Below are 20,076 nucleotides of genomic sequence, written 5' to 3'. Positions count from 1 at the left end.
TCGAGGAATCACTGTAGTCTTTATTCTCTGGTACGTGTTCACTTTCTGGTGCATCCACCCTATATCTCGGTAAACCGGGGCCGTAGAAGCAGAAATACATCATGACGATATTAATGGACACCGAAGGCGAAGCATTACATGACAATGGAACGAAACAATAAAATAACACAATTGACCACTTTTTATGAGCAGAATTGCACTTGATCTGTGCTCGATGAATAATTAATTCCAATACGAGAACGCAAGACCGACAGCCGGAAAGTGACTACCGATACCATGCTATCAACCGGCAAATCCTGAGACCATCCAGTTTATCGCGATATCCTTAAATAATGCATACGAACCGCCATTTACCAGTTGCATAGAAGCTAAACTGATCGAGGTACGAACAAATTCCTACCACAAGACGGTCTTAAGCTTCTCTGTCAACAGTCATTCGACCATTCGTGTCTACTCTGTTGATCCATCCATAGCAGAACAAACTTTCCAAGGAGCTCTTGTCACGATTCGTTAAACCGTGCAATTATTGGGTTCCCTTTTTTCTGCAAACTTACCCTGAACAACGATCGCGACCCCGTCTCGCGGATTAAAAGAACAAACGCGGAGAATAGAAAGAGGAACAAAGCCCGTTATTACCGGCATGCATACGCTCACGACGGATGCAATTTATCACTTACGATCCGAACTTTCAACGAAGATGATGACGATTTCGATATCGTTGCGTAAGTATTTACACGAGTGGAGGGGATATTTAAATTCATAACGGCGTACACGGGACAACCATTGCGTAAACTCGATCGGTGAACCGAGGGATAGACTATTGATGTACAGAAACAACAATGCCACGTACTACGATATGGACTATCGAGTTGAAAACGAAAGTACGGTCAGTGTGTAAGACCAGATACAGAGTACCGATTAAAAAGTATTCGAACGTCTGGATTGGTTTAGGAAAACACGAAGAACTTTCTATCCATTACACTACTGGTGGTTTTTTTCTTGTTCATCAACAAGGAATATCATCATATTTCACACTCTGGTTTTCGACATCTTTCGCTTAATTGCAATATTACCGATCGAATAGCCTTCACCACGAAGAACACACACACACTGCAAAACGTTTTTCAATTGAAATCTCTGTAACTTTCGACATTTGTCATCACGTTAGAGCAAATGGTGTCTCGCCGAAGAACGAACAAGAACTGATTTAAAAAAAGGTGAATTTCGTATTTATGAGACTCGTGGCAGGAACATGGTCCTAAAGAAACAATGACACGGAAAACATTTCTCTGGTACATTATGGTTAGCGAGTACGAAATTAGTGGAAAACCCCAAAATGTTTGTATATGGTCGTAGTATACAAAATGGCCGTCTTTTTCCATTCATGAGGAACCCACTTTTGGATTTTCTTCACATTGCTGATTTCTTTCGAATTTTTTGATACTGTCATAACACTTGTATCAATTTGTACAGCAAGTTTGGCAAGTTGCATGGATCTGCTTCAACTAAGATTTTCGAATCTTCATTTCTCATCTATTTCACAGGTCTACCCAGCTTTTCATTTTCAAGGCTGGTATTGTCAGAAGAATTTGTAGGAAACCAACGAATAGGTTCATTAACACTACACTCTTCTAGAGCTGTATCTATATTGCATGCAGCTTTGATGGAAGAATGACCCAGTTCAAGCTCATAAAGGAAAATAATTATAATTTCGTGCATATTCTTTCAGCAAACGGAATGGTAAAGAACTTCCAACATGATTTCCAACAAACGATACACGGAACAAAAGAGCATAGATCAACGTTTAACCTAATGTAAACCATACTGCAGGAAAACAATATATTCCTTGGTACAATACAAGTGAAGAATCTAAAGCGTGGAAACGGACATTTCATATGTTACGATCTAATAGTAGTCAGAAGACAATCTATTAGTGACACATTAATATTCTGATTTTATTATGCATTTATGATAAGCAATTGACAAAAACGATGGTCCCTGTTCCCTAAACAGTACACACCATCAGGTAAGGGCCGTACAATCTATACCTGAGTCTAAACATTGTCTCAAACTTCAAAAGTCATACCGTTCGAACCGAACTTGCGTGGAAAAATTGTTTGACACAATATATAAATGATTTTTAAAAAAATCCTACGAACCCATTCACTGTCATTTTTCTAGACGAACATGGACCCCCCCCCCCCACGCTGGTCTTCGAAATAAATATCGTTCAAGTGCTCCGATATCATAATTAAGATTCCATTATCTATGACCACTTCAACGATTATCTTGTCTACGAGAACTAATTGTACACCGAAGAAGCAAGCGTCTTATCTCCTCGATTCTTCGAGTCTCGACGATAAAAACTCAGATCACAGCCTTCGAGTTATCCTAGGACAGTCGCAGGTTATCGAAATTCAGACAATTGCACATACTGTAATGATTATACTGCGGATGTTTACGCATTTATAAAAAATTTGTACATGCAAAATGTAGTAAAATAAAAACATCAATAAAATTTAATGATATTTATAATACGACATCTAGTGCAGGAAATATATTTCCGTATCATTTTTATGTTTATAAATTAATGCCCAAAATTGTGATTTTGCATAAATATCCGCAGTCTAGTAATGATTATACACAAGCTACAAGATCTTATGAATTTCAGTAAATCGAAAAAGTATAGAAACGTGATAAGGGAACCAGGCCAACTAAAAAGCGGAAGATCGCCCGGAATTGTCTTTTTGCGCGAATATTCGAATGTCTCGAGCGACCCGATATTCGCTAAATTTAGCACCCTCGATCGCGACCGATGTATGCGTAAGATAACACGAAACTTCTATGAATAGACGCCTAATGTATGTGTGTGTGTGGTTTCAGAGATATTAACGGGAGATTCGACTCGTAAACTGCAATGCCAAATGACTCGATCGATTACAATCTTACCATATCGTTGCCCAAGTTCTCAACTGTTCTAACTCCACTTATTAAAAAAATGTAGTTAATCAATCTACATGCGTCTCGTTGACCCAAAAAAAAATTCACCATAATATAAAGAAAATTCAACCGACGAAACAACAAACATTCTTTCAAGTCCTAACTCCCTAACTTTGAAGGTTTATTTTTTTAATAGTTGTATCTCCAGATACCAACAACAATTAAAAATTTATATCAATAATGTGGGATGAATGGTTCGTTGTGCGTGCGTGGGTGCAGTAAGCCTGCTACCCTTATGGCACATACAGTAGCTAAAGAATATAATGTGGTAGGAATGACAGTGAAAGACTTCTTGGACAAGCATACTGATATGGAGTTCAACCTCACAGAGTTAAGAAAAATGTTCAAATTACACTGTCATGACTATATGGAGAACTTAGTTCTCGATAAAGCCTCCAAAGCAGTGGAATTCTGTTCTAAAGTCATCTATGAGGTTGGACCAGAATCAAGGAAAGTGAAGAAAGGGACTGGGGACAAAGTATGGAAGTTTGTCTTTAAGAAGAAGGTGGATAACAAAGAAGTCAGTCACTTTGTGTTCATTGCCACTTATAAGCAGGAAAACGCTGAGTTCAAGCCTGATAATACTCAGAATACGATGATTTTGTCATTAAAGCAGGCTGCATTACTTGGACATGATACCTTTGCTAGATTAGTAGAAATAGGTTTAAATAGTCATAAGATTCTTTTAACTCCACTTGCAGGAGCATGCTTTTGCAAAGAAGATGTGGGGAAATTAGCTGTAGATTTAAGATTAGATATAGAAATAGTTATTAATAGCATTAATCAAAGCACACAAGGTGGAGGTCATTACTTAGTTAATAGTGATATTGATTTTGCTATTTGTGGTGCCTATGCAGCTACTAAGAATGTTAAGGATGAAGGCCTTAAAAAGAGCATAGTAGTAAAAGTCATTATATGACTCAATATATAACTCAAGGGCATGAGCCAGACAGAGAGCGAATCAAGATCATTAGTAGATATGCTACAGGTGGTATACCATCTGATTTCTCTTATGAAAGTATTTCAGAGATGATAAAATCAGAGCAGAAGACCCATGGTGCACTTAAACTCAAGAAAATGGAGGCAGAGACAGCCATGAAGTCCACCGTCTTCACTCCATTTGCAGGACCATCTAGAAAATGAGATGAAGGCCCAGGCTTGAAGCTTGCTAATAAATTTTTAGGGCCTTATAAAATAATTAAAGAATTGCGGAACGACCGTTATGTCGTGGAGAGAATTGGTGACCACGAGGGTCCATTAACAACCGCAACTGCGGCGGATCATTTAAAATTGTGGGCGTGCGATAATGAAGACTTGAGTGAATCGAATGCGGATGAACTTGACAATGGCACAGAGTCCGATACCTGAGGTCTGGTATCTTTGTCAGGACGGCCGAGTGTGGGATGAATGGTTCGTTGTGCGCGCGTGCGTACAGGCGACCGGATCATGTTGCGACGGACCGGCGCCGGTATGTTTGGGAAACTCGAGTGACTGGGAAGATGTGAACGAAGAGTGTTTAGAATTGAGCGATAGGGAAGTGTATGTTTTTACGAATGTAAGCCATGGATGCGAGAGACAGAGTGCAAGCGAGACGAATGCAAGGGGGTAAAAGAATATATGTATATTAGGCGTGGAAGTTCGACGGGGCAGTCTTAAAGATGACGAACCCGTTTACCAAAGAGCGAGACGACTATCACCCTTCGAGCGAGGAGTGGTAAATACACAAATACAGGAATGGATTGATGAAGGCATTGTCCAACCGTCACTATCTGAGTACGCGGGTCCAGTAGTAATAGTGAAAAAGAAAAATGGTTCAAATAGATTATGTATTGATTACAGACAGATAAATAAAAAAATCATTAAAGATCGTTATCCGTTGCCACTGATAGAAGATCAGTTAGATTCGTTACAAGGCGCGAAGTATTTTAGTACTTTAGATTTAAAGAATGGTTTTTTTCATGTTTCAGTTGAAGAGAAAAGTAGAAAATATACTGCATTTATAGTTCCTGATGGACATTATGAATTTTTAAGAGTTCCTTTTGGGTTGTGTAATTCTCCATCAATATTTCAAAAATATATAAACGCCGTTTTTAAAGATCTCATCCACGAAAAAATAGTATTGACATATTTAGATGATTTGATAATACCATCGGTTGAATGCGAGGACGGTTTGAAGAAACTGCAGATGGTTTTAAAAACAGCTAGTGAAGTAGGCTTGCAGATAAATTGGGAAAAATGTAGTTTATTACAGAATAGAGTTGAATTTTTGGGACATATCGTAGAAAACGGACAACTACGCCCATCTGAACACAAGACAAAGGCAGTTAAAAAATTTCCGGAACCAATGAATACGCGACAGGTACAGAGTTTTCTCGGGTTAAGTGGGTACTTTAGGAAGTTTCCTATTAACTAAAATACACCAATATAATAAGTAAAGCGTCTAAAATCAATCACCCCATTCCTCGAGAATCCTACAATAATAAGACAAAATTTTGTTAAATATTGTAATAAATAGGTATTCAGTAGACGATATTATAGTGTTTGGTTATTTCACTACTTTCCTGCTTCTATAATATTATACCTCGTAAACTTTAAATTCAGTTTTCTCAGTTTAGAAACTAGTGTAGATAGAACAATTAAGAACCAAAGCGACCATACACCGATACGATTTTAATTTTCTATTCGTTAATCCTAGATCCTACGGGAAAAGCACTCCACATTCCCCCTCCCCCATTTTACGCGGGAATTGTTTTTTATTGCGAAGCTACGAGAAATCTAAATATCTTTGGTACATAAAGAGAGAGAGGGAGGGAGAGGGTGAGAGAGAGGGGGGGGGGTCCTCGCGATGACCTTACACTTGAGATAGAATTTCTGTGACGAGTGATCTTGCTACTTCTCGAGAATTTTTGCGACGAGTGATCTTGCTACTTCTCCAGAATTTATGAGACAAGTGGTCGTGCAATTTCCCACGGTATTATGTACGGTAATGCAGGTGAAACGATCGCCGAAAATCTGGCGGAGCCAAAAGCACAATCCTCTCACGAGCGCCGTTATTCCTCGCCAAGAATCATCGCGCGCCATGTCTTTGTCTGGCTCCTTCCTCTCTCCAGCCAGCCTAATCCTCCATTTTTCGTTCTTCCGTACAATATTCCGTCGCGACACACATTCGTAAAGACATAAACCGCGACGAAAAATGAACCTGACACAAGTCGTTTCGCGTATTTGTGCCCTCATGCGCCATGACCACGCGATATCTGTCGTTCTCCAACGAGAACCGACACAACTAGAACTTCCACGAGTCGAATATCTTCGCGTACTGTTCTACGCGTTGTGATATCGACAGAATTCGATCGTGGTTCCATGTGAAAACTAACTGACAGAACGTTCGCCGAGTGTCTTTTTCGAGAAATGTAAAACCACCTTTATTGCAATTCCTGTACTATCGATCATCGATAAAAAACGATTTATCGATCTCAAAAGTCGAATAACCAACGTTAAGTTCTAGTTATTTTTATTTTCGATATAGTATCTCGATTTTGGAAGTTACGATGTTTTCAAGAGAAATACCAATGTTCGACACGACTTCCATCGTGAACGGATGTACCGGGCGAAAATCGCTACAGCAGTGTGCATCCAAAGAATCTATTCCATTTTTCGAAGATTCAGGCTCGTATAAAAATATTTCTGTTATATACGCGATTGGTCGTTTTTAACGAATATAATCGTGAAAAATCGCCACAAATCACAAGGCTGCGGATTTTATGCATTTATAGCCAATGGCTATAAGTTAGGGCTTTGTGTAATACAAAAGAAAAAAAAACTGTCGTCACATATAATGTGTTTTCTACTTTATTCTGAACGCAATAAGATATTTAAGAGAAGAAATAAATTCCTATCTTTGCTGTTGTCGTCAAAAATTACTTTAGAAAATGTCATTTTGCAGAAAAATCTGCAGTCTACAAATCACAGAACAAAACCTCATAACGTGATTTCCCTGTCCCCTCCATCGCTCGTGCTTTCTCTTTCTAGCTGTATGTTCGATCGTTAAGTTTTGTCGCGTTTAAAAAAAAAAAAGAACGAAATTGAACGAAAGTAGAAACCGCAGTAGTTGGTTCCTGTTACCGCAACGTGAACCGTAGATTTACTCCCCACCCCAATCCCTCCCTCTCTCCCTGTCGACGATTGGATGATCGACCCTGACTACCCCACCGGATTCAATGAAAACAACATCCCTGTGCTCCTAAATGTCTTGGAATCAACTTCGTTCAATCGCACGAATTTTCTATCGCGACCATCATATTAAATCACCACCACCCCCTCCATCAATGTTGATCAGAATACGATGACACCACCATTATCGAGTAAGTCTCGTAATATCATACGTACCCTAAGTTTGAGTAACTTTGACTCGCTCAGGGGTAACTTCGTTCCAAGTCCAAAAACCACTATTTTCGATTTTATAGCTCCGCATGCTGTTAAATTACATTGATTTTTATGTGAAGAGTTATTTCACGTAAAAACTATCTGTCAAAGAACTGAAAAATCGAAAATGATCAATCTCTGACGTTAAGACAAAGTTGTTCCTGACTAAGTCAAAGTTACCCCAACTTATGGTACATTTTCGATTCGTGTGTATGACTATGCGTTCGACGTCCGTTATATACATGTGTTTTGTTCTTTTAATCGTAGAATCGATTCCGTCCCATAATCGACGAGTGTATGCAATAATCCGTTCGGGGCTGCCGGTTGGTATTTCCCTAATTTTCTCGTTACTCAGTTCGTGATCGTCGGATTTTACTGTATCGTCGAGACGTAACACCGTGCTGGATGCACTCGAGACTGTTGGAATAAAATTCTCTGCGGTACGTTAAAACGGGTCGAGAGCAGGTTAGAAATAAGGTCGTCGTGCACGAAAACGATCCCCGAAAATGCTCTATTAAAAATTGACCAACGAAATATACGTTTTTCGAGACTTTGTGAATGTTGCAATGTTATATAAGCGATTGTTCGCGGAGATTCGTGTCACGAAACAGTTCCAGATCATTTGACACTTTGTTCGTATATTTTTCATTGTACAAAATGAGCTCACCAGTTCTGTTCCGTGAAACATCGCGACGGTGCATTATTAGCCCGTGAAGCATTTTCAAGCACGGGGTTTGTATGAACTGTTTTCCCCCTACCCCCACCTAATCGACTCCCCCCAACGTACCAGCATAAATTGGACACCAATCTTATATGTTCGATATGTATACAGAACGATAATGTAACGTCTTACGCGAAAGAAATTTCACCTAAAAACAAACCAAAAAAAAGAATTAATAAATACGCGTGTCGGCAAAATTCGCTGTTACCGCTACTACTGCTGTTGCTGTCCTTATTTTCTTTGTTTCATTCTTAATTGTTTTCTCCCCCTCGTTCCTCCGAACACTCATCAACGATCTCGATTTATAATGTATCTATGTATGCCTGTGTCATTCGACGAATGATTTAATTAATTATTTTCGTTTCTTTCTCAATTCACATGTACGTGTATGCACGATTTCTCTTTGGCCATTTTGAGTGTGCATCGTTCAATTTTTAGCTTACTCTCACTCTTTTTCTCGTTTTCTTGCTCTTTCTCAATCTCACTTTCTCACTCTTGCTATCTTTCACAATCTCACTTTCTCACTCTTGCTCTCTTTCACAATCTCACTTTCTCACTCTTGCTCTCTCTCTCTCTCCCCTCTCTCTCCCCCTTACACGATCAGGATTGTCCATATGTTTACATTCCGTACTAAAAAGTGCAGCTCTATATAAAAGATAACGTTGCTCCTTTTGCGTATAGCAACATAAGGCGATATAATATATGAATACTCTTACAATTTATCTATGTACGAACGCCGGTGGTCCTCTATTAAAAACGTTCCAAAAATGAATCCTTGTTAGCTCGTACTCCGCCGATCCTATTTCATAAATACTCTTTTTTTATCTCTGTTCCCCCACATCCCCTATCGTTATTCTTTCGCTTTCGTTCTCATCCCTTCTTCACCTCTCCCCCCACTCTCTCTTTATCACCCTCTTCCTCTACCATTTACGTAAGATACAATAATTCAACAACGAGCATCTGTAGCCAGTATATAACGAGTATTTTTTATAAGATTCACAATATACTATAATAAAGATATCTATCTCTCCTTTCTCTCTCTCTCTCATACACCCCCTCTCTTCACTCCCACTGATCCTCACTCACGCTCTCTCCCTTTTTCTCTATCTCTCTTCCCCTCTCTTTCTGATGTTGTCCACAGAGAACGATCAATGAAATACGAGTCATATATAAATATTACTCCAACGGAATAAATCGTGTGTGACGACTAACGATACAAATGTGGATCGTATCATGGCGAAGATATTTTTTCCTTTTCTCAAACATGATGAAGAAGATTCACGTGGTAGTAGACAAATAGACAACAATGCACGACGATATGACACAATTAATTGTTTTGTGGATTACGAGCTTCCTCTCTCGACGAGTCTTGTGAACTTGGTACGTTCGAACAGAGACAGGACAAGATGACGAAGAGGGGCGTGGTGTAAAGGGATGCCGGGAGGGGGGAGGGGGAACATTTATAAGGGTAGTCGATGCTACTATGTACAAAATAACTGTCAGACAAGGTGACATTACCGACTATTCAATAAGAGTTTTATATATATATATATATATATAGATAAATACATAGAGATATTATATATACACATAAAATATGTATATATGTGTGTATATATATATCATCATCATCATCATTCTGATACGTCAATATGTTATACAGCTACTTAATGGAAAAAGAAATTACTTTCTCATGTAAAAAGTAGTGACCACGGTGTAACGATGGTGATTAATGTTTGTGTATGTATGTGTGTACAATTTCTGTGTATGCAACAACCGAAAGGAAGTTTCTTTAATATATTATATTTTGCTTACTTTTTCTTTTTCTCACCTTTCACTCTCATCCTCTTTCTTGCTCTTTTTCTTTGCCTCTAAACACTCGACAGATTCGTTTGTATCCTTTTTCATATTCTTTCTGATAAGTTCGGACACAAAATAACAAAGCGCAAAATCTGCAATGTGCTATATACTATCTTTTTTATTCTCTAATTTCTCTCTCTCTCTCTCTCTCTCTCTCTCTCTCTCTCTCTCTCTTTCTCTCTGTGCCTCGACCGCGCGCACGCACGCTCGCACACACACATACATGCACACACTTTCTCTCTCTCTCTCTCTCTCTCTCCCTCACTTTCTGTCTCCCAAACATTAACTCTGTCTTTTCTGCTAACGTCAATTTAAGTTTCCCCGCGCACACGCACACAATGATACACCCGCACTCACACATACCCGTAATTCTTTCTTTCCCCCTTGCACACGTATACGTTCCTTACACTTTCTTTCTCGCTCTCGCTCTACCCTTCTTTTTCATCCCCTTCTTCCCCCCTTCCCCTCCCCATCCAAATCCCCGATATTCCATCTTACTTCATCTAGCTGTTTCTCTCGCTCGACAAAAGCGACCAACGAGTGACGAACCATCGCGTATGAATAAATACGCGACACGTGTATCCATCTTCTATCCACAGGAAGAATTCAAAATTCGGCGAATTCCTTGGCGCACTTCTCCGTCAGCGAAATCCTGAGCGTCTCCTCCTCGTAGTCGTCGAAGTTGCTAGTATCCCCGGCCCCTTTGCACTTCGGTATGAACGGTGCCTCGATTTTCTTTTGGAAGACAGCTATCCAATCGGTACTGGCAAACCACTTGTGACCTTTGATGTCGTTCACACCAGCCTTCAGATTCCCGTACCTTTTGGTAAGATCGACTTGCAGCAAGTTACGTAGCAAGTCTTTCAAATCGGAACCGAAATGCGAGGGAAACCGCGGCTTTCCCTGGACGATCTTCTCGTAGATCAAGATCGGTTGATCGGCGAAAAACGGTGGATAACCGGCGGCCATCTCATAAACGAGGACACCAAGCGCCCACCAGTCGACAGCCTTGTTGTACCCTTTGCTCAGGATAATTTCCGGTGCAAGGTACTCCGGCGTGCCGCACAAGGTCCATGTTCTACCCTGTACCCTTTTGGCGAAACCGAAATCTGTGACTTTCAGATAGCCCTGCGAGTCGATCAGCAGATTCTCCGGCTTGAGGTCCCTATAGATTAAGTCGAGGTAGTGAAGATACTCGAACGCCAGTACAATTTGTGCCGCATAAAAGCGCGAGTGCGGTTCCGTGAAACGGCCAACTTTACGTAAATGACTGAACATCTCGCCACCTGGCACGTATTCGAGGACCATGTAAAGGTACGAATTATCCTTGAAGTGAAACCGTAAGGACACGAGGAACGGGAAGCTAATCGCCTGCAGTATCCTCTTCTCGTTCAGAGTGTGTTCGACCTGCTTAAGTTTCACGACCTTTTGCTTGTCGAGTATCTTCATAGCGTAATACTCTTTGGTCGGCTTATGTTGCACTATCATGACACGGCCGAACGAGCCGGTGCCGAGTGTCTTGATCCGCTCGAAGTCATTGAGATCAGCGGTGTTCGTCGGGTTCTTCTTCCACTTGTCCTCAAAGTCCTTCTTTGCCTTGTCGAGAAACTCCTTGACGCTCTCGGCAGCGTCAACCTTTTTGTTCGCAGTGGCGGCATTGTTGCCCATCTTAGCAGCCGCGCTAGTACCCGAGCCTGCCAGGGCTCTACGCAGCTCGAGAAGATCCAGAAGACTGCGTCTTCGTCTTGGTTTGTCCTCTCCCACAGTCGAGCCTCCCAAGGCCCCGCCAACCTTCGGTCTTTTCAGAATTTTGTTACCTTCTGCTGCACTGTTATCGGTACCTTCTTGCACCGTGTAGTTTTCACGAACGTCCCCTTGTTTACTGTTCTCTCTGTTCGTCGATTACTTAGGGCAGTCTCTGTCACGGTACCTTGTCAATGCCTGGCCCTACGAGATCAACTACACACGTCCTAAGTGGACACTCAACACTTACGCAAGAATAGGACACACGCGCGCACAGCACGGTGGACACACTCCTATCAATAACGGATTACCCCTTCCGGGTTTTCGGATCGATTCACTTAATTGGAACCGAGTATTCTCACTCGGTTCGAACTTTAATGGTATTTTTATTGCACGACAACGTAAGACCGAGCGATTTCGCGCGGAAAAATGGGTCAGCATTAATCCTCGCCCGCACCTCGCGCCATCTTTCCTGTCAATTGTACTAGCCCGTCGTTGCTGTCGTTCCGTTCTGTTCACTAAACACAACCGCTTCAATCCTCTCCTTTTCGTTTTATTCCTATCTTAATTCGTAGTGTCGAACACTGCAATGAATCCCGTTGTGGATCGTTCCACTTGCTCTGTCAAATCAAAACACTACACACTTGATTGATTCACAGTGGAACGTACCCGAGTGGCGAAATCTGTAATTAGATGATAGTTTAAACAAGGGTCGAACGAAAGAAGAGAACGACGTCTCGATTTCGATCGTTCCCAACCCTCAATACGCTTACGAAACGTCGTCTGCTGAACTTGCACGACACACACACATTTAAACGTTGACTCGGCGTATTAAATGAACATCGCGAACGATATTGTATCGCGTCTACCCGCGAGAAAGATGTAAAGTACGCGCTAACGCACTAAACACACCAATTGTTTTACTCTATACTCGCGAACTGATTTTAAGCTCGTAAAACGAAGCAGGCGGCGGTAGCGGAGGCAGTCGGTACCGTACCTAAAGATGGCGACGCGGCTCTCTCCGCTCGTTCGTTCGGGATTTCGCACGGATGCGAAAATGACGAAGTGCCACTCTAGGAAGCAAGAGAGATACTGTGCTGTACTGATCAACCATTGCTTCGACTTGTCGCCGACAGATGTAGCACGGGCAGATTCAACGGCTTCCTCGGGATGTGCTGCCACCATGCGAAAGCGTTAACGTACTTTAAATTCAAAGTAACCTGTACTTACAAATCATCCAAGGTTTTCGTGCTGAATCGTGAAATGTTGTGTACAACTGTTCTGTGTCACCGTTTCAATGGGGAATGTGACCCTTTGTGTCATACGAAGAAAACATTGCAATACACTGTGAATAACTTGACAGATTTAGTGTCGAATCTCATTCATGTAAAAACAACAACGCGTGTTACTATTTAGTATTATTAGTAACTGAAAAAAATTTAAGTGCCTTTAATTTACTGTAACATTAAAATTGTGCTGTTTAATTGGAAACTGCATATTAGAATTAACAATTCATTCTGCAAATTATAAGAATTGTTCATATTTTTGTATGTATATATATTGCTTAGTATGTCTTTAATTCGTATAAAGAGTTAAGTGAGAAGATGTATTTATAAATTACTCACTTAGTATATTCCATATTACTGACTTTAAAGTTAAAATACTATATTGTATTATCGTTAATTGTTAATATGGCGCCTTTATTTGTACTCTTCAAAGGATATGCCTGACAATGTAAACATATAAGGTTATGAAACTAGTTCGTCACAATAACATAACTCGAAAATTTTATTTCGTTAATTTTAACCGTATTATTGTAATTATTTTCTTATAAGCTGGTCCCAAGTCGAGTTTATTATCAATTTGGTTGTTTCATCGCTATTAATAATAATCGATCTGTTTTGTGGTATTGAACCGTGGTATGCACACGGCAGGTTGAACACCCGATGACCTGTGATAATCCTTTGGCGATTAGTTTCTAACTGTAGATAAGCATATAGGCACAATTTTAGAGCAGCAGATACGGTCGAGAAAGCTAGGTGGAGTCGATGGAGGACGGGACGAACCGGTTACCACCGAGTCAAAAAGGTACGACCAGGCCAGGCCTTTCGGACACAGTATTTTTGTGTGTAGTCCCGACAGATTGCACGCCAGACTAGGTAAAGGTGGCAAAAGACATTTCTATCGAGGTTACGTTCGGATGAGTTTCATGCATCAACCTCAATTTGTTTCTACCCTATGGGATGCGCGCGACCACGCGCTCTATTGATTCCATGACCTGAACTGAAAGCGGTGTTCCAATTTGTCGAAGGAAAGTAAAATCGACTAAGTATTTACTTGCATCATCTATTTCTTCAATCCTTTTTTCAAAATGTTCAAAGTAAAGTAGTATTTTTACTAAAGCATTAATATTCATATCCATTCAGTGCTGCAATTTATAACTTAATATTGCTCTCTATGTTTTCCCATGATACAAGCTTGATTTGTATATTTCTATTGCTCTCGTTTTTTAATGCGCAAAGATAACAAAAACACCTTCATAACAGGTTATATTATGGTAACAACGCGTTAAGAAAAGCGAAATGAAAATTTAGATGCGTGATGCTATCTTTAGTTTGACACTGCAAAGCCAGTAGAAATATAGGTTACTGCCATCGAAATAGCTTGTGGCTGAACACTTCCACTGACCCACTAAAACGAAATTTAATTTTATCAAGCAAAGCTGCATGACAACAGATTTCCATCTACTTACAATATGTTTAAACCTTATGGAAGTTCATTTAATAAATATTTGCTGAAAAAAACTTGAAAATTTAAAGAAGTTTTATAAGAATAATTCTTTGATAAGGGTAGCTGATATATTTCATTCCGGACGTATGTAGAAAATTATTTAGAGAAGGACTAAATAGGTATATAACATACTCTTCCTGTGTAAATGCCGCGTATTTATATTTTCATTGTGTATCATAAATAGAAGTGAACTAGAAACGCCGAACATATACCTACGCCTTCCTAGTGGAAAGTTTCATTGAAATCTAAACTCTATTTGACATGAGTGTGTGTTCAATGCTTCACAGTGCAGAGGATATTCGGAAAGAAGCATCTGCTTCGCACGTCTTCACCTGCACTGTACAAAGCAGCTGCTCAGTGTTATCTTTGTGCTTACGTAGACTCCTGGCACGTGGCATACATGGTAGGACGAAAAATACATTCATGAACTGCCGATACGTTTGCATAATTTTTGCGAATACGCAACTTCAAAATTGAATCATATTACATTCATTCATATATGTATATAGAAACAATATTTTTTCTACGAATTTTTTATAATAACAATATAATAAACTATAGTAATATAAATATTATAATATTGCAATATTTATTTTTTCTTTATATGTATATGTATATGTATACACACATATATATCATTTATATGTGTATATATAAAGTCACGGTATTTTTTATATTGATGCGATATGTATAAAGCTTAAATGGGTAAGGTACTACAGAATTGGAATATTTTTCCACCTATAATTTTTGTGTGTAACAGATTTCAAAAATACAAAAGTATAGGTAGTACGAATTACCCAACATGTATCAAGAGGACATGAATACATCGTATTGAATCTACTTTCATTCTTACCTAAGAGTATTTCTAAAACGCTTTATTTTTAGAAATCATATCACAGTGTAAAGAAAAAGTGATATTTTACTGTTTCACAGACAAGGCAACCTGTAACATGGACGTAAATGCAACAGAGCCTTTCGGTTCGGTGCGCGGATCAACCTGAAAGCATCGCGCACCTTTTAATATACACCGGAAATGGGGCCATACGCGAAACTTCTAGAACTTTCCTTACCTCAGCTATCGTTTAAATCCCATATATTACCGTCGGTGCATATCGAATTTTACTCAAATCAAACCAACGGCCTAAATTGTACATACGATCCATTAGCTATTACTTTTGAAGCGTTGCGGAACAAAATACAGGTTCTTCAAACAATACGTTGCTAGCGCCGGAAGCGCGGGGATTTTTTACGAGTTTCGCAGAACAAGATCCAATTGGTCGGTACGCTACTTGGAGGGGCATTAACGAAGCAATAGTGGCAAATTCACCACTACTATGAACCTTGTGTCTTATAACTATTAGCAACGTTAATTAAATCTGTTTCGCATTATATGTGTCTTGTTATACATTTGAAATAAAATAAAACTGCCCCCAAAATTAAATCTGCCTGTCAAGTATTTTTGTTAGTCTATAATATACCTTTCTGAGAAACTTTATTGGACTCAGTCGTGATCGCGGTTAAAATACAACGGGAAATTTTACACGTCTCTTAATGTAATTTTCCTTATGAAGTAAATTCAAAACAATTCGCAGCGCTGATTCATTGTTTCGATAGCAATATAAAATAAAATTACCTATCAATTTAATACATTGTATGTATATACCTCACCAATTTTAAAATCAAATTTAGAGTAGACGTGTTAATGGGGGACTGACTCGTACGCCATCTGTAAACGAGCGGGAAAGAAAAGTGTTTGAAGGCCGCCGGCCTGCCGGCCGGGCCGAGTAACTCGGGTCTCGAGCGAATCAGTGTGCGAGTCTCTCTGCCATTTGCGCGTCGGTACGCGACTACGCGGCAGTGGTGATACCAGAATTCTACGTCTGCTTACCGGTGCGTAGAAACGCAGGCCTTATTAAGTGCGTTTGGTAGACAAATACTTTATCAACTTCACAATTAAATCTATCACCATGGCGGATACAGAAACTAAGTAAGTGATACGGATTTTTTTATCGATTTTTGTAAGGGAATCACAATTTCTATTGAACGCTTCTGTAATGCTTTCGTTACCGAATAGAGAAATAGCGGGCTGATGTTCTTACTATTCTAAATTTCCCATTTTCATTCATCTCTTGCGAATAATTTATAACTGGTTACAGTTTCTTCGCTTTCACAATTTTGTTTGTATTTGTAGTCGATTGTGTAGTTTTGTAAGAATACGGCCACGAGAAAGGGACAACGAGGTTGGGGGGAGGGGATATGCTCTCTGTACGTGATATTCTCAGCTTGATTCGTAAGACGCGTTACGTTCTCAGGATTACCTGCTTTTGCCACGATGCGTGCTCTACTTGCAGAGCCGCTTTTCTGCTGGCATCATTTACCTTTTTATTTTTCCCACTTGTAGCTTCGCATACGTAAGACAACGGTAAAGTGGCACAACGCGTCTCAGCAATGTGTACATTATTCAGGTTTTTTTCTTGTTACTATTATTCTCATCCATGTCCTTAAAATCGTTTATAATCACAATATATACATTTATATTAATAAATCATTTTGTATACGCGGAAATTTCGTAACGAACATTTCCTAGTATATCTTTTAGTTCCCCCATACAAATAATCACACAAATATTTATACGATTAATAAAAGAAAATATCAGTTAAATATGCAGAAAGCCTGTGAATATTTTACGGGTGATTGTACGCGCATCGCCTTAAGAAGAAAATGTACAACTTATTGATCTGCTCTCCCTTACCGACTAGATGTTGGAAATACTAAGATTTTAATTTTTTCATTCAATATTTGTAAGAAAAAATATCATGATCGTAATGATGAACTTTGTGCCACTTTAATTTATTTAAGTTTCGACGCTGTGTACACAAATATATATGTTACATCAATGTGTATTTACGGTCCACGCATCCACGATTTGCCGCGCTGAAATATAATAGATGTGTTTGTGTTTGCGATGTGTGCGCGGACGTGTATTCTGTTAAAGAGAGAGGGTTGTAAGAAGGGGAAACGAAGACAGAATAATATCAACATCGCTAGGTGCCGCTACAGTTGGCGTCCTATCTCTATTTCTTTTCCTCATCGTTCCATCCTTGTTCATACCTGTAAAGTATAAACCGGTGTTAGTCTAAAGAAAATTAATACACGTACAGTTTGGTTTCAACTACTCTAAATATTCAGTTTTTAAATGCTTCTTTTTTGAATTCTTACGAAAATACATACTTGACCTTGTATTTTTTTTAAATAAAAAATATTGTTATGTTTAGATTATATTGAAAGTTGTACTTCAAAATATTTACAAAAATGATATTTTTCTGTTCAGGGATACCAAAGTTGCATCCACTCCAGAAAAGAAGGTTGTAGAAGAAGAAAAGAAACCTATTCAGGAAGTTGATGAAGATTCAAAGACATCAGAGAATGGAGAAGCAAAGGAAACCAAAGAAAATGGTGCAAATGAAGAGAAAGAGTTAAATGATAAGGAACCAGAATCAACAGAAAATGGTGATTCTACAGGTATTGCACAAATAATAACTATGTAAGGTAAAATAACTAAAACTGTTGAAATATATATATAATTAAATAAGACGTTTTTAAATGTAACAATGTTTTTTGTAATTAGAATACTTAATAATTTTAGAATAAAAAGAAATTTAAGTATTGCACGGATATTGATAAGCATTATATTTTATACAGATGCTCCTGTTGACAACTGTTGTATAAAGAGGAAGTCTACAGCTTTAAGTGATACAACAGAAGATACTGCAACTGATGTTGCAAGTCCTGAAAAAAAAAAGAAACTGGACGAAAAGTGTGCTGAAACAGAAAGCAATGGAGAAGCAGAAACCACGGCCTAATATTTTTTATGTTCACTGCAGACTTAATCCATAGATGCAATTTTAACAGTTAACTGTGAAATCAAAACAGTCAAAATTTGTTCTCACTGCATCCTCAAGACAAACGGGCATAAAAAACAAGAACCTGAATTATGTGTTAATGACTCTGTGTTCAGATATTTGTGTGTTTATTACAACCATTTTTGTGAGTCTAATTGGCTATAGCATTGCATACATCCATAGCATCATCATACATTTCTATCTTAAATTACCACCATTAATGTTTCCTGTTTTCCATACTGGCGTCTATATACGGATATTCACCTAGTATTAGATTTTCAAAGGAAGGGAGATATAAATAATACTAGTAATAATATATTTCTGATTCATGAAGATAGATGATGGCGTGGTGCTTGAGAAAGATATGGAAAATATTCCGTACAGAGTTCTCATTATTTCTAATGCACGGACATGCATATACATAGACACTTCATATCAGAGATTGAAGAAACAATATTTTTCTGCAAATCAAAATACATTCCTGAAAGAAACACAGTTTGCCCAAGGATTGTTAATATTTACTGGCAAAAATTAGAAAACCAATTATATTTGTAAATCCTGATACCAAATACATCTGTTTCACTATACATAAGTATATGACTTTATGTACAATTTAACTTTCAACAAAGTAAAAAAGAATAGACGAATTGCTATGTATTTTGGTGCATTAATATTAACGTAATATATAACTTAAATGGTTTACATTTAAAATAAGTCAACAGAACAAACCTATTCTTTAATCAAATTTATATAATGTTTTTTAGTAATTCTTTTACTGCAATAGTATATAATAAAATCTAGAATTAACTTTTATTGAAATACTTGACAATATATAATAATTTGTATTACTCTGTATAGAAATGTTGGTGAGTAGAATCGTTTAATATTCAATTTTGAGGTACCAGCAATAAAAAATGCTGCATTGATAATTTCAGTGAAAAGTTGCATATCAATGCCTTGAAATTTACATGTGATTAAAGTACAGCAATTTTATATGGTTGTAAAAAATATGAAATGTAGAAGATTAAATTCAAATATAATGTATATCACTCTAATATTAATAATGTGTTTAACATTTCACGTACAATCGCTACTATATTATTAAAATTTAAAAAAATTTTAGTACAAATTATTTTCGTACAATTAAAATTGTCGTGTAATATTATTTCTTATAATAAATACTATCTACGATTTAATAACAAGTGTAAAAAAATATTGAAACATCCAATAATGTAGTAACTTTGATTTAAGAAACATATTGCAGTGATTCCTTGATGAATGTGACACGAGCAATGGCGGTTTTCCCTCCACTAGGGAGTCCCCCTTTGGAATCTATCAAAAGTGTGGAGTACACAGAACATAAGCAGAGGCTCGGCTTCGGATAAAAAAACAAATTTATGAGGGACTGAAAATTTACCCGCCTTACCTTGAATGCTCCGAAGCGACCCGAGTACATCGCACTCATCGAGACATTACTGTAATATCATTATGTTATGCATTTGTTTCACATAAAAATTGAAAAACAGGTACAAAAGAATTCATGCACTTTATAGCAATTGATTTTGAAAAAATATATAAGCTTAAGTTATATTCTAACGCGATATGTAAACATGGTCCTTAAGAAACACAGTACAAAAT

At 38.3% G+C, this 20,076-nt stretch overlaps 2 protein-coding genes across 2 annotated transcripts; one reads left to right on the top strand and one right to left on the bottom strand.

Annotated features, from left to right (window-relative positions):
* Positions 1-9,886: 9,886 nt before the first annotated feature.
* LOC107186384 (cAMP-dependent protein kinase catalytic subunit) lies at positions 9,887-12,143 on the bottom strand. Its single transcript, XM_015574237.1, has one exon. It carries the CDS (start codon positions 11,669-11,671, stop codon positions 10,610-10,612), a length of 1,062 nt encoding a protein of 353 aa, XP_015429723.1. The 5' UTR covers positions 11,672-12,143; the 3' UTR covers positions 9,887-10,609.
* A 4,196-nt stretch (positions 12,144-16,339) lies between these two features.
* LOC107186396 lies at positions 16,340-18,976 on the top strand. The gene is made up of 3 exons (XM_015574251.1): positions 16,340-16,523; positions 17,868-18,058; positions 18,239-18,976. Exons 1-3 carry the CDS (start codon positions 16,504-16,506, stop codon positions 18,397-18,399), a joined length of 372 nt encoding a protein of 123 aa, XP_015429737.1. The 5' UTR covers positions 16,340-16,503; the 3' UTR covers positions 18,400-18,976.
* Positions 18,977-20,076: the final 1,100 nt, after the last annotated feature.

Source organism: Dufourea novaeangliae, unplaced genomic scaffold, assembly GCF_001272555.1.
Source record: "Dufourea novaeangliae isolate 0120121106 unplaced genomic scaffold, ASM127255v1 scaffold78, whole genome shotgun sequence".
NCBI lineage: Eukaryota > Metazoa > Arthropoda > Insecta > Hymenoptera > Halictidae > Dufourea > Dufourea novaeangliae.
Note: the sequence above shows the minus strand (reverse complement) of the source record. Positions and strands in the feature narration are given on the sequence as shown.

Excerpts from the sequence above, each read along its gene's own strand:
- LOC107186384 (XM_015574237.1), bottom strand. The coding sequence starts at position 11,671 with ATGGGCAACAATGCCGCCACTGCGAACAAAAAGGTTGACGCTGCCGAG.
- LOC107186396 (XM_015574251.1), top strand. The coding sequence starts at position 16,504 with ATGGCGGATACAGAAACTAA. Across the intron at positions 16,524-17,867 it reads ATGGCGGATACAGAAACTAA|GGATACCAAAGTTGCATCCA; the intron begins GTAAGTGATACG and ends TTTTCTGTTCAG. Across the intron at positions 18,059-18,238 it reads AGAAAATGGTGATTCTACAG|ATGCTCCTGTTGACAACTGT; the intron begins GTATTGCACAAA and ends TATTTTATACAG.